The 14,850-nt window shown below is 32.7% G+C and overlaps 2 protein-coding genes across 2 annotated transcripts; both read left to right on the forward strand.

Annotated features, from left to right (window-relative positions):
• The first annotated feature begins 4,717 nt into the window (after positions 1 to 4,717).
• Positions 4,718 to 8,458, forward strand: LOC142543515 (protein argonaute 7-like). Its single transcript, XM_075650824.1, has 3 exons — positions 4,718 to 5,296; positions 5,603 to 6,830; positions 6,907 to 8,458. Exons 1-3 carry the CDS (start codon positions 4,957 to 4,959, stop codon positions 8,363 to 8,365), a joined length of 3,027 nt encoding a protein of 1,008 aa, XP_075506939.1. The 5' UTR covers positions 4,718 to 4,956; the 3' UTR covers positions 8,366 to 8,458.
• Positions 8,459 to 13,622: 5,164 nt separating this feature from the next.
• Positions 13,623 to 14,850, forward strand: LOC142543518 (uncharacterized). The gene has a single exon (XM_075650826.1). It carries the CDS (start codon positions 13,723 to 13,725, stop codon positions 14,701 to 14,703), a length of 981 nt encoding a protein of 326 aa, XP_075506941.1. The 5' UTR covers positions 13,623 to 13,722; the 3' UTR covers positions 14,704 to 14,850.

The following is a 14,850-nucleotide window of genomic DNA, read 5'->3' on the forward strand; positions in this document are numbered from 1 at the left end:
ACTAAATTTGGCGAATTTTATTTGTTTTTTCAATAATTTTTAATATACAAAAAATATTTAATAACAAATAAAAATAATATTAATAATAAACTATCATATAAAAATTGATAAAGATAATAATTCATTATTGTTGATAATAATCAACAACACATTTATTATTATTTGTATTATTATCATATCAGTGTCATGAATTATTTCTTTAAAAAATAAACAATGCTTAATGAAATAGTTTTACTTCAATTATCTTGAAAAGGTAATCTTATTTATCTAAGTTGAAATATTTTATTGATATCGAGGAAAAATATAAAGATGTGGTAGCTAGTTTAGTGTTATTAATTAATTAAACTAAGAAAAACTATATTATATAATTTTTAATAAAAAAGATCATTTTTTAAAATTCTTTGTTAATATGAGCTACAATAAAAAATTCTTATTGTTAAATTATGTTTAAAAATCTGTATTGTTAAATATCACAATTATAGACAATATAACACATCATTCAAGTTAGGCGAAAATTTGTGTGAGACGGTCTCACGGGTCGTATTTTGTGAGGCGAATCTCTTATTTGGGTCATCCATGAAAAGGTATTATTTTTTTATGCTAAGATAATACTTTTTATTGTGAATAACGGTAGGTTTGATCCGTCTCACAAATAAAGATTCGTGGGACCGTCTCACATGAGACCATCTCGTTACGACAAAATAACACATGAATATAGAAAATATACATGATCAGGTCTTATATGCATCATCTTCCATATATAAAATTTCCACACACACATGCTAAACATAGAACAAACCAATCCCCAACTCCCACAACTTGACAAAACCGTCGCTACTAGCGACGGTTTAAAACCGAAGACACCGTCGATAAAGTAGCAACGGTTTGATATCCGTCGCTAAATTAATGACGGTATTTAAATTTAGCGACGGTCTACATTTCGCGACTGTTACAAAACCGTCGCTAGAGCAGCAGAGTGACTTGATCGCACATGCATGAACAAGGCCTTTTGTTTTCATGGCTGACAACAATCTTTCGCCGGTTTTCATTGTCACAAATATGATTTGCTTTGGTTAATCACGAATATCACGTAGGATCCGATTGTCTCTGCTTGGTAGAGCAATCGAACCGTAGTAATTGAGCTGCTGTGCGGTTTAAAAGATTTGAGTTGCACCATTACCACCAGCTATAGCTTTTGGTAAAGCAACAAGCGTTCGGTCCTACATGTTAGCTTCGAATGATTCCTCGGTGAGAGCATGTTCCAGTATCTGAAAATAGAAAAGCAAAAACATGACAGTTAATTTTGTGCCTTTCATTCTACATCTTTCTTCACGGGCCCCTTTGTGACTTCTCTTCAAGCTCCTGATGGATAAAATAATCTTTTTATTCCATAATTCTATAGCATAAGGGTGAGCTTACGTCTCATTCTTACGTTCATATCTTACTTATTTATATATTAATTACACAGAATATAATAAATTTCAAATATCACCATTATTTAATAAACTTGAAATTCATCTTAATTAACATGAAATATTATATAAACATATACGTGATAAATTTCGAGTTTATATATTTTGTTTATTTAAAACAACAAAAATAGATTTAAAATTTATCAGTCCAAAAATACAATAATTTATAACAAGTTACTAATTTTTTATAACGTATTTTTCAAAAAATAAATCGATAAACAGCTTGCTTCACTTCATATCACTTTAATTTTGTCTCTCCTTGAGAACAAAGTAGATTATTATTATTATTATTATTATTATTATTATTATTAAAAGGGGGATGATGAATAGTTTTGATGATTTTTTTTTTTTTAATATTTTCAAATTGTGTTTACACCAACATATTAATAAAATGTCAAGTTTCTTAAGCAAATTATGTGTAACCTAGTGAATGCAGTGAGTTTACCATATTAATGAATTTAATTTATATATGACGATCATATCGTAATTGTAAAAAATATCGAGAAATCGATAAAATAAACTAGGAATTGAACCTATGACTTATATATATATAAAAGCACGTTTGCCAAAGATAGCTAGTTATTATTTAATGGCCTGGAATAAATTGAATATTTGGTGTTAGGGATTGGGATAGTAGCACACACAAACATACATGGAGCAGAGTGATTCCCATTTCCCATGATCTCATTTTGCCCCTGGTTTTGTGCTACATCAACTATCTTTTAAAAATTTATGGGATTTTAATGATCCAAATTCACTCAATTAATGAATTATAAAAACCATAATGTAAAAATTGTGTTAGTAGAAAGTTGATAAACTTTATATTGAAAAATATTAGATATATATCTAATTTCAATATGTATTTACTTGATTTTGTCCAAAAATAATCTATCTATTTCATGTATAGTAATATATTATACACAGACCTATACATAATATGAGTCGAGTGAGTCAATCGTCTCATATCAGATCTAAAATAATGTTTAAAAAATTAGTTACAGAGAATTATAAGTTTCCTCAAGAACGTCGATATATTAGTTTTAATATCACGTGTTGATCATATGTGATATATTGGTTCTCTTATGAGACGGTCTCACAAATTTTTATCTGTGAGACGGGTCAGTCCTACCAATATTCACAATAAAAAGTAATACTATTAGCATAAAAAAGTAATACTTTTTCATGGATGATCCAAATAAGATATCAGTCTCACAAAATACGACCCGTGAGATCGTCTCACACAAGTTTTTGTCAACAAACATTACCTCAATGTTTTTTAATTTAAAAAAGATAGTCAGTCCTCTCTAAACAAATGATCAACTCATTGTAATAATGTCTCTTAGGACATCAAAATCCAACCATATAGGTTTCAAAAAGGTTTATTATTTTTTAAAATGGAACCGAATTTTCAAGTAAATGTAGCACACCCTTTTGGTAACCCACCACCACTTAACATGTTGACAAAAGTCGAGGCAAAAAGAAAGGATGGATTAGGGGCAATAATCAACAGGGCTCGATTCATTTTATCTGATAATTGTTATTAAATTATACTTGAATTGATATTCTAAATTTTCAAATATGACGCATTAGGTTATAACATAATAATGATTGGTATTTATTGGGAACAATAAATGTCAAATTTAACATAATGATTATATTTAGAAAATGTGAAGAAAAAAATGGTAATATGTATTATTTATTATTTTAAAAAATGATAATAGTTTTTAAGGTATATAGTTCTTCAAATTAATTTTTAGATATGGATATAACACCATATAATTCAAAATTCTATAAAAAATGAAACAATCATCTTGGTGTTTTTTGTTGGGTGCAATAATTGTCTCTCCTTGGTAGAGCGATTGAATCTTGATGCTTGAGCTGCTGTGCGGTTTAAAAGATTTGAGTTGTACCATTACTACTAGTTATAGCTTTTGATAAAACGACAAGCACTCGATCCTATATTTTTTTAATAATTGCACACAATTCTTATAATTTGTATGTTAAATTGCAATTTGAATAGGGATTTAAAAAGAACCTAAAAAAAGCCAGATTTCAAGCAATAAAGCAAGTCAAAAACTATCTTAAAGTTAATAGCAACCGAAAATTTTGTGGCTCTTTGCAGAACTTTCACCGGCTTAATTAACTCAGAAAAAAACATATGATTTATGAAAAATACAATATTTTTTTTTTTAAATTCTCACTTTCATTGTAAAAATATTCACACCCCTAGATTTTTTTTTAAAAAAAATGATTCGGCTTATATTTTTACTCGTGGAGAATTATGATAAATAAAATTCTAAGTATTTTGAGAAACGATGTTTCTAGTAAATAATTTGAAATTTTTTAAAATCAATATATTAAATTTATTAATTAAGAATCTGCCTACGTCGCGTCCACTAAATCCAAATTAACGTCTAATCTTGTAAACATTCTAATATCAATGTTTTTATGACTAAATGACTAAACGATTATCAAAAAATCAATTTCGAAACGACAACAATTATGACGATAACGACGATCATTACGATTTCCGTGGAATAATTTGTTGATTAGAAAGCAAACACATTGTTGCTTAGATTTGTCATTTTAGGTGAATGGATCAATAGAGAGTCCAATCAATATCAAGATTATTTGTAATATTACTTAACCTTAAACAAGACAACAAGGTCTTTCCCATTATATAATTAATGCATGAATAATCGAAGACAAAGGGACAATATCATCGGTTATAGAGTTTTTCATAAAAAAATTCATATTATTTTTATGCTAAAAATATTACTATACAGTATAGTTGTGGATCATTTCAACTCGTCTCACGATTATAAACTCGTTCTTACAAGAAACTTACTCAATTCTTTCTTTGTGTTGGAGTCAAATCGAGTATTAATTAATTTGTCTCTTTTACTAACTTGTTTTCAATCATTTTTTTTAAAAATCAAACTTGTTTCTCGATAATTTTGTTAAGTGTAACAATAATTGTCTTAGAAGAACAATCAAAATTATACAAGTTAAAATGTTTTGCTCACCCCTCCCAAAACTTAGCTTCCCCTTGCAAAAACAAGCTTTCTAAAATATTCATCCTAAATTTAAAATGTCAAGATTTCAAAATAAAATAAAATAAAATAAATCAATATTTTATACCGACAATAATAATTATTATTATTTATACATACACTGCTCATTTTCATACAAAAAAAATAGATAAAAATTGAGAACGAAATGTAAATCATAACATAAGGCAAAGTCATACATTGAACAAGAAACATAGAATTTGAGTGAACAAATAGAACAAAGCTCTTCGTAAAGAAGTAAGAACAGAAGCTGTTGCTGTTTTTTCCCAAGTAAAATCAACCTACAAAGCCAAGAACTCTCCCTCTCTGTGGGACATTGACTGTAATTTTTGCTCGAATAAGTTTCCTTTCTCTTTCATGCAAATAGTCCCTTTTGCTGACTCTTGCTGCTGTTTCATCTCCTGAGCTAAGTTATGGAAGACGAAGAGTCAAATAGCACCACTAAGAGTTTTTCAGGAAATCGAAGTGCTCATGCCTACCATTATCATCACCAATTGTTGCAGAGTTCTAACAGGCTTGCTTATGGTTATGGCTTTGGCTTTGGTTTTGGTTATCAGAATATGTACCAAACTTACCCGGCTTTGCTTCCTCTACCTCCGGCTATACCTCTTCATCTTACAATAACACCTCCTTTTCTTCAAAACCACATCTTTGAATCAAAAACCCACTTTCGGAAATCCCCGTTGGAGGAAAATAATCCTCGTATCGCCACTTCTTCTGATTCCCATGTTCGAGAGTTCTCGGTTTCTCAAGGTAATTTCATGGTGTCGAATGCCCTTTTTCTTGTGTTTATCGATTTTGTTTGTTTTTTTTAGTTTATTCTCTTTTGTGTGCTGGACTTCAATAAAATGGGTGTGTTGCAATCATGCGTAGTAATGTTCCAAGAGTGGATAGTGGATAAAAAAAAGTGTTTTTGCAGTCAAAAGTGCGACATTTTTTTAATTATTTTTAAGGATATTGGTCATGTTTATGCTTTCTGTTGAGTTTGTAAGATTTGTGTTGATAAGAATTGCGTCGGTGATGTTTATGTTGCTTCGCTAATTCCATGAAGTTTTGCAGCTGAAATTGAGATCCAGAAGAAAATTTGTCTGCCCTTTGAAAAGAGAAATGGAAGAAAGATTGCGGACGCTAAGCCAAAAGCATTGGCTGTTGCAAGAAGGCCGGATTCCGGCGGGGTGGAAGGGAGGGTTGTTAGCCTCCTTGCTAATCATTTCTTAGTCCAATTCGATCCAGCGCAAGAAATTTTTCATTACGATGTTGAAATATCTCCGAATCCCTCTAAGGAAATTTCGAGAATGATCAAGCGAAAACTCGTTGAGGAGAATTCAGCGAGACTATCTGGTGCTCTTCCGGTCTATGATGGTGGAAGGACTATCTATAGCCCTGTAGAATTCCAAGATGACAGGCTTGAGTTTTATGTTAGCCTCCCTATAGCTGATGGTAAACCGGTTTTAATGTGTGTAGAATCGATGAATCCGCAAGAAAATACAAGACATAAGATTTTTCGAGTTAGTATGAAGCTCGTCTCAAAGGTTGATGGTGAATCCTTAAGTAGCTATTTGAGTAAAGGAGATGATATCACTCCCCTTCCCCAAGAGTATATCCATGCATTGGATGTCGCATTGCGGGAGAGTCCAACAGAAAAGTGTATAGCGGCAGGGAGGTCATTTTACACGAGTTTGATCGTTGGGGAAAAAGAAATAGGGGGTGGAGCCGTTGCACTTGGGGGATTCTTCCAGAGTTTAAGGCCAACACAACAAGGCCTTGCTCTAAATGTTGATTTCTCGGTGACAGCTTTTCATGAAAGTATCGGTGTGATCCCTTATTTGCAAAAGCGCTTCGATTTTATGCATGATGTCTTTCAAAACAAGGCCAAAAGTTTGACGAACGAAGAGAGGAAAGAAGTGGAGAAAACAATGAAGAACATCAGAGTCTTTGTTCGCCATAGAGAAACCGTTCAAAGATACCGAGTTTATAGCTTAACCGAAGAAGTTACTGAAAATCTATCATTTCTTGATAGAGATGGGACGAAACTACGGGTTGTTAGCTATTTCAAGGATCACTATGATTATGATGTGCAGTATCGAAATTTGCCTTGCTTGCAGATTAGTAGGAGGAAAGCATGTTATCTTCCCATGGAGCTTTGTGTGATTTGTGAAGGGCAGAAGTTTTTTGGTAAACTCTCTGATGATCAGACCGTGAAAGTGCTTAAAATGGGCTGTCAAAAACCTCGAGAACGCAAGAAAATCATCGCCGGTGTTATGGAAGGATCATTCGGCCCAACTAGGTAAAATTACTAACATATGCCATTTTATGGATGGTATTTTGGCTTGTGATTAATTCATTTGTTCTTATTTTTTCAGCGGCGATCATGAAAAAGAATTTAAACTCAAAGTTTCGAAAGAAATGACACGATTGACCGGTAGAATTCTTCAACCTCCCAAACTTAGGCTTGGCAACGGTGGTCATGTAAGAAACCTGACTCCTTCACGTCATGATCGACAGTGGAATCTTTTGGATAGCCATGTCTTTGAGGGTACTCGAGTTGAGCGGTGGGCGATTGTAAGTTTTGGTGGCACCTCAGATCAAAAGTCTTGCATTCCAAAATTCATAAACCAGCTGTCTAAAAGATGCGAAAATTTGGGCATTTTGCTCCACAAAAACACAGTTGTGAGTCCAATCTTCGAGTCAATGCACGTCCTTGGAAATGCGAGGCTTTTGGAATCTAAACTCAGGAAAATTCATAAAGCTGCCTTCAACAATCTTCAACTGCTTATCTGTGTTATGGAGAGGAAACACAAAGGATACGCTGATTTGAAGCGAATTGCTGAAACGAGTATAGGAGTTGTTAGCCAGTGCTGTTTATACTCGAATATTGGCAAGCTAAGTTCACAGTTTCTTGCCAACTTGGCTCTCAAGATAAATGCCAAAGTTGGGGGATGCACTGTTGCACTTTACAACACATTACCTTCTCAAATCCCAAGGCTCTTCAGGCAAGACAATCCGGTGATCTTTATGGGCGCTGATGTGACACATCCCCATCCATTAGACGATTTTAGTCCCTCAGTTGCTGCTGTTGTTGGAAGCGTCAATTGGCCTTCGGCAAACAAGTATGTTTCAAGAATGAGGTCCCAAACACATCGGCAAGAGATTATTCAAGACCTTAGCACAATGGTAGGAGAAATATTAGATGATTTTTACGAAGAACTCTCAAAACTTCCACAAAGAATCATCTTTTTTCGAGATGGGGTTAGTGAAACACAATTCGAAAAAGTTTTGCATGAAGAATTAGAAGCCATTCGAAATGCTTGTTCAAGATTCCCAAGTTATAACCCTCCGATCACTTTCGCAGTAGTGCAGAAACGGCACCATACTCGGCTATTCCCTTGCGATCAAACCGATCCACCTTTCACAGAGAATCACTTCTCGGATGAAAATATACATCCTGGAACCGTGGTGGATACAGTGATAACTCATCCAAAAGCATTCGACTTCTACCTCTGTAGCCACTGGGGTGTAAAGGGTACGAGTCGGCCCATTCATTACCACATTTTGTGGGATGAAAATGAGTTCACATCCGATGAGATGCAGAAGCTGGTTTACAATCTTTGCTACACGTTTGTGAGGTGCACCAAGCCTATTTCTTTGGTCCCTCCTGCATATTATGCTCATCTTGCTGCCTACAGAGGCCGGTTATATCTTGAGCACTCGGATTCAAATGCCTCAACCCCAACATCCACTGTTTCTAGGACATCGCCCGCTAAGACAACACCTTTGCCCAAACTTGCTGAGAATATTAGGAAGCTAATGTTTTACTGCTGATATAAAATTCACTTGTTTAGGCCAATATTATACCTTTAAACTATGTTAAATCCAGTTCCATTTCAAATTTTTTCTCATATTTTATATAAATAAAAAAATAAGAATATGATTTTGCTCCTACCATCTTTTCTAAATTTAATTATTTTGCCTCCAACAATCATGTCGACCCACTCCATATTAAATATTTTAATGGTCCTCCAACTAGTTATTATCTTGCTTAATGACAAAACACAATGACTAATACTGCATCCCAATGATAAAAGGACAAGAACTAATCCTAAGAAAGACAAACTTATGGCTTCAAAAATCAGACATAGGCCAGATTAAACAAATAAATGTATACATCACTGTTATATAAACAATAGAATCATAGTAAAATTGTCATGTAATACAAGAAATTTGTCAGATGGTGAGATAAAAAATTTGTACATACATGCAGGTGACAGTTGGATACAATTATATATTCTATACATAAAAAAAATTTGGACACATATCTTGAAGCACATGTGACATTTTGTGACAATTTAATAATCAAGTTTTGTGATGGAACTCAAACCTACTTATATTGAGTTGACATTAATGGAGATTGGGCTTCCATTTTCATGAGGATGAAACATTTTTAGCATAAAGATTATTGATATCGTCATATAAATGAATAATTAAGTTTTTTATGGCTCCAAAATTGTACATTCACTTAACTAAGTGATGGATGCAAAAATTCTTACAGAATATAAAATATTAAGTGTCGATTATTTCATTGCAACTAGATTTTTTTATATTAAAATCTTAATTTTATTGGACTATATATGTTTTTCTTTTTCTATTTGATTACTTGTGTTAAATACGAAAATTTTAATTTTTCTTCCTTTTGTCTTTACTTTTTAATTGAGGTATCTGGTCTAAATACAAGCTTGAACCAAAATCTCAATTTAAAATTTTATTTTAAAAATTGAGAGGTGCCGACTGGGCCTTAAGGTGGCTCTCGCCCTTACATTCACTTCAAGTCCGAGTATAAATTAAGTATAACTCATCTAATATCAAAATCTCAAGTAGCGGACAATATTTTGGATTTAAAACTCACTCAGAGTATAAATCAAGTATAACTTATCTGATATCAAAATCTCAAGTAACATAACTCATCTGATATCAAAATCTCAAGCAGCAGACGATATTTCGGATTTAAAACTCGGGCTCTCCATTTAAAAATAAAGGAGTAGGTTTGTAGTTTGTACAGCGGAAGTATTGAGAGTACCATCCTTTGGCAGTGGGAGAATGAAGGGTCGTAACATATAAAAAGGAGAGAGAAACCTGAGAATGTGTCATTGTGACAAATACGAATAGTCGCATTCTCAATTTAAGAATGTACAAAGAGAGGCGCAGAATCTAGGGCCATTTTCGGGAAACGCGAAACAAAAGTCTGACTGAATACTTAAAAGCGTGTTTCTGAGGTGACGTCCATAGATGATCCGCCTATATATCCTTTTATATTTTTTCCCATACCTGAGCCTTTCCCCATGCTCTAGATTCTAGAAAGCTCGTTTCTCTTTTTATGATAGGATTAAATTTTGGTATTTATCGGGAGATTTACTCCTCGTGCATTTATAGTCACTAAATATGACAATTAAGGCATAGATCTCTCGATATAATATAAAAAATCTATAATAATATATGAATAAGTTTCTTGTGAGACGGTCTCACGAATCTTTATCTGTGAGACGGATCAACCCTATCGATATTCACAATAAAAAGTAATACAATTAGCATAAAAAATAATATTTTTTTATAGATGACCCTAATAAGATATCCGTCTCACAGAATACGATCTATACCGTCTCAAACAAGTTTTTGTCATAATATATATAGTTTTGTATTTCATATGACATGATTTAAGCCCTCTTCATGCAATATCACATCCAAAGACAAGAGACTCGCATAATTGAATTATCACAAAAATTTATATGAGTTTGTCTTACATATTTATTTTGTGAGACACGTCTCATATCCAACTATATCCCCCTTAAGAAAAAATATTGCATTTTATGTCAAAAGTATTATTTTGCACTCCAAATTTAAATTGAATAAGCTCTTCTCAAGTATATAAACACGTGAGATTTTCTTTCAAAAGACTTATTTTTCAATTATATATATTTCAACACAAGATAAAAACCACTTTTGTGGCAATGACACAAGGTCCGCCACCAATTTACAAGTGATCTAAAAATTGAACTTTTTTTTATGATTTATATTGAAGTTAAAATTAATTTTTTCCCGAATTTAAAAATTAAGTAAAAAGATTTATATATATCTATCTTGGTCTACATTTTTTTTGTTTTTAAATTTATTTTATCATTTATATGATAATATAAATTTTTTGTAACTATAATATTATTCTTATTTGATATAAAGCAAATTAATTAAAAAAAACTATACAAACAGAAACGTTCATTAGTGATTGTGTGTATATGTGTGTGTATGTGTGTATATGTATGTGTGTGTGTCTGTCTATGTGATAAAATTGTATATATAGGTGTGGAAACTGAAGTAGGACCTGTGCAAGCAGAATGTGACAGAATGATAATGAATGTGATTGAGAAAAGAGAGAAAGGTGGAAACAAAAGAAAGGCCGAATAAAATCGACACTTTCCAAGTGAAAATAACAATAATAATAAAAAAATCTGCTTCCGACTTCCAATTCCTCTTCTGTCTCCTCATCTTTCCTACTATATAATATAATATACATATTATTTCTAAATAATTACATTTTGTCTGTCCCAAGTCACATCAATATTTATATAATTATTAATAATAATATATTTCATTTAAATTTTTTCTCTTAAGTAATAATGTTTCTGACTATATAATAATTATGATAATAATAAATGAGACGTGCATGCATGTGTTGGCGTCCTCTGCCTTGCCGTGCAGTATTATTTCTCCCAGCCTTTTTCCATCTGCAGACCACTGACTCGCCCCACTGGGATAAAAGTGCCACTTTAAATTATTTTTTTTTAAATTTTGTGTCACATTAATTACTTCTAAAAATATTTATACATAATATATATATGTGTGTGTGTGATTCCAATAAATTTATTACAAATAATTAAAATATAACTCGAAAACTAACCATTTTTTATATCCCAGTTCCATATTTACTCATATGGATCACGAGAAGACGAATAAATAATCGACAAAAACTTGTGTGAGACGGTTTCAGGAGTTATATTTTGTGAGACGTATCTTTTATTTGGGTCATCCATGAAAAAATATTATTTTTTATGCTAAGAGTATTACTATTTATTGTAAATATCAGTAGGATTGACTCGTCTAACAGATAAAGATTCGTGAGACTGTCTCACAAAAGACCTACTCTAAATAATTAGACTCAAGTTCGACTCGTAAAGTATTTGTAAATGTTCAAAAATATACATGAATGAGATAGAGATAATGTATGATAAATAGATTATGTTTCTGGCAAAGGTGACGGGGACCCGGAAGTAAAAAGAAAAGAATCCAGCAGATGCTCCTTTTGCTAATCACATCAACTGCAGAGGTGTTCAATCCAGTCCGTTAGTTGGCATCTCGGGCCTCTGATTTTAACGGTTGTCAATTCACGGGCCCCATGTACGTGATGGAGATGTCATTTTACGTACACTGCAAAGTAGAGTAGAGATTCTTTTCTCTCCATTCAATAGTCAACTCACAGTCGATCTTACTACATCGACAATATCTTTGGATTAATACGGTCATATGTTGTCTTCGAATTTACGGGTTCGAAACGATGAATTTCAAATTTTTGTTTTGTTTAAGATTAAGTTTTTTATGAGACGGTTTTATGAATCTTTATCTGTGAGACGAGTCAATTCTATCGATATTCAAAATAAAAAATAATACTTTTAGCATAAAAAGTAATATTTTTTCATGGATGACCCAAATAAGATATATGTCTCACAAAATACGACCCACGAGACCGTCTCACACAAGTTTTTGCATTTGTTTGGATAGACAAAATACAAATAGTCATATACATTGTCTTTTTCGTTTTGATGGAGAAAATTAAGTGGATTTCAAATTACTACACATTAAATTTAGAAAATTTTATAGTGATTGTGATGGATTTTAAAGACACTCAAAATCGTTGTCATTTTGAATCAATATCTCAAATCGATCATTCTTAAATCAAATATCTTGTTCTAAATCAAATTCATCGTAAACTTAAAAAAAAATTTATGCTAATTGAATGGTGAAAATAAACTAAAAAGGTCGTTATTGCGATGTCCTTACATTGAGCAGTTTTTGCCTTCGATTTGCATAACTTTTGGCATCTACTATCTTAGTACGCATTAATTCAATAATCGGATCATATTGTTTCCTTTATTTACGACTTAAAAAATTTAAGTTGTATTATCATCTTTCTTTCGCAATTTCACTAGTAATAAGTATCACAGTCAAAGTCACGTATTGACCTATAATTTCGAGTTGTCATTTGGTGAAATTATTGGGAAAAAAATGTTATACAAAAATAAAAAAATAAATAAAAATTGGGCCTTCTAGGCAAAAGGCCCAAGAAAAGTTCTTTTGGGCTTATTTAAACAGGTCCATGGAGCGACAACCATTTAATTCTGTTTTAAAAACTAACCATGCAACGGATGAATGGACTTTTTATTTTTATTTTTTAAGTAACTCAACTAGTTGACCTATTTATATTATTTTATAATATATTTTAATATCTTTTAATTATTAAATAGGTTTTTCACTATATATTATCAAAAATAAATAAATAAATAAAGGATTTTATTTATTATTGTAATATCAAATATTATGAGCTCTATTTGAAAGCTAATCAGAATAACAATTACATGGATGTTTATTTATCTATTTTTATTGATTTAAGTACCGATCAATTTATATCATGAGAAATAATTAATTTATTCTTAATTTTTATAACTCGTAAAACTTATTATTATTAATTTAAATTCTAGTTATAATATAATTTAGTATCCAACATAATATAATTTCTTGACTTTGAAATTTCTCAAACTCCATTTTAATTTTGAGTAGGTCTCTTGTGAGTCGGTCTCACGAATTTTTATCTGTGAGATGTGTCAACCCTACCGATATTCACAATATGATTTTATTTCAATTTCCTATAAATATTTAGATATCTTTATCTTATTCTAGGAATTAAGTTTACTACTGAATTTAATAAAAATAAATAACAATTAATTGAAGGACAACATTGCCAATTTAACAAACATTGGAGTATCAATTTGTAATTCTCTCTACTCTCCATCGTCGCCGTCGTCTAATTTCTTCATATCTCCGTCTCCCTCGTTACATCTTCGCTTCGATCTGTGACCATGTCAACCCACAGTCTAAACCTCCGCGGAGTCATCTCCGAAGCAAAATGCATAATCAACGCCCACTCCCGCCACTTCTTAGCTCTCTCAGTTCTCTTCCTCCTCCCCTTATCCTTTTCCATCATTGTTTACCCTTTTCTTTCTCATCCCACTTCAATTCTGTCCAGCTATAACCGAGTTCTTCTCGCACAAGTCCCTCCTGCCGACAAATTTATCCCCGTTCTTTACGCGCTCTTTGTTCTGGTATTCTCCCTTTTCGCCTCTGCATCCATCACCTACAGCACCTTCCATGGATTCTACGGTAGGCCTGTGAAATTTGTTTCCTCGATGAAGTCAATTTTGTTTTCTTTTCTCCCCCTTCTTGTGACTGTTAGTATAGCTGCCATTTTTGTGGGGTTGGTTTGCTTTGGCGTTGGGTTTATTGCGTGGTTGGCGTTTAATGGGCTCCTGTTATTTGGATTTGAAATCGACTACGATGGCTTATTTTGTATGGTTAGTGGTATATTGATCGCGGTGTTGCTTATCGGGTTGGTGGTTTACGTTTTAGCTGAATGGCATCTGGTGAATGTGATTGTGGTGGTTGAATCAGAGTGGGGGTTTGCGCCATTGAAGAGGAGCTCTCATTTAATGAAGGGAATGAAGAAAGTTGGAATTTCCATGATCGTATTGTTTGGTTTGGGGCTTGGGCTCATGTCCTTTTCGTGTTTGATGTTGGTCCCGTATATCTTTTCGTGTTTTAGGTTGGTCCCGAATAGTGCGGGGTGGATTGACAAGGCGTTTCTCATCGTTATATGTATAGTTCAGGCGGGTATTATGACTCTATGGATGCTCTATGCCGCGGCTTCAAATGTCGTCTTGTTCATGTATTGCAAGGCGTTGCACGGTGAATTGGCGTTGGAGATTGCGCAAGAGTTCTCGCGGGAGTATGTTTGCTTGCCGTTTGATGACGGGAAAGTTCCTCGTGTTGTTTATGTTGCCTAGAGCTGAGAAACAGACCCTTGTGATTAATCATCACAGAAAATTACTGATTTTGTATCATGTTGTGGTGTACTTGAACCAAGTTATGGTTTACTTGAACAAAGTTATTTCTTGATAGTTGATTCATTAGCAGGATTGTGTTTCATAACA

The sequence above is a fragment of the Primulina tabacum genome, chromosome 4, assembly GCF_025594145.1.
Source record: "Primulina tabacum isolate GXHZ01 chromosome 4, ASM2559414v2, whole genome shotgun sequence".
NCBI classification, from domain to species: domain Eukaryota; kingdom Viridiplantae; phylum Streptophyta; class Magnoliopsida; order Lamiales; family Gesneriaceae; genus Primulina; species Primulina tabacum.

What these genes read in the sequence shown, in the direction of transcription:
- LOC142543518 (XM_075650826.1), top strand. Translation starts at nt 13,723, where the DNA reads ATGTCAACCCACAGTCTAAACCTCCGCGGAGTCATCTCCGAAGCAAAA.
- LOC142543515 (XM_075650824.1), top strand. Translation starts at nt 4,957, where the DNA reads ATGGAAGACGAAGAGTCAAATAGCACCACTAAGAGTTTTTCAGGAAAT. An exon ending in AGAGTTCTCGGTTTCTCAAG is followed by an intron (nt 5,297 to 5,602) that starts GTAATTTCATGG and finishes GAAGTTTTGCAG; the next exon opens with CTGAAATTGAGATCCAGAAG. An exon ending in GGATCATTCGGCCCAACTAG is followed by an intron (nt 6,831 to 6,906) that starts GTAAAATTACTA and finishes TTATTTTTTCAG; the next exon opens with CGGCGATCATGAAAAAGAAT.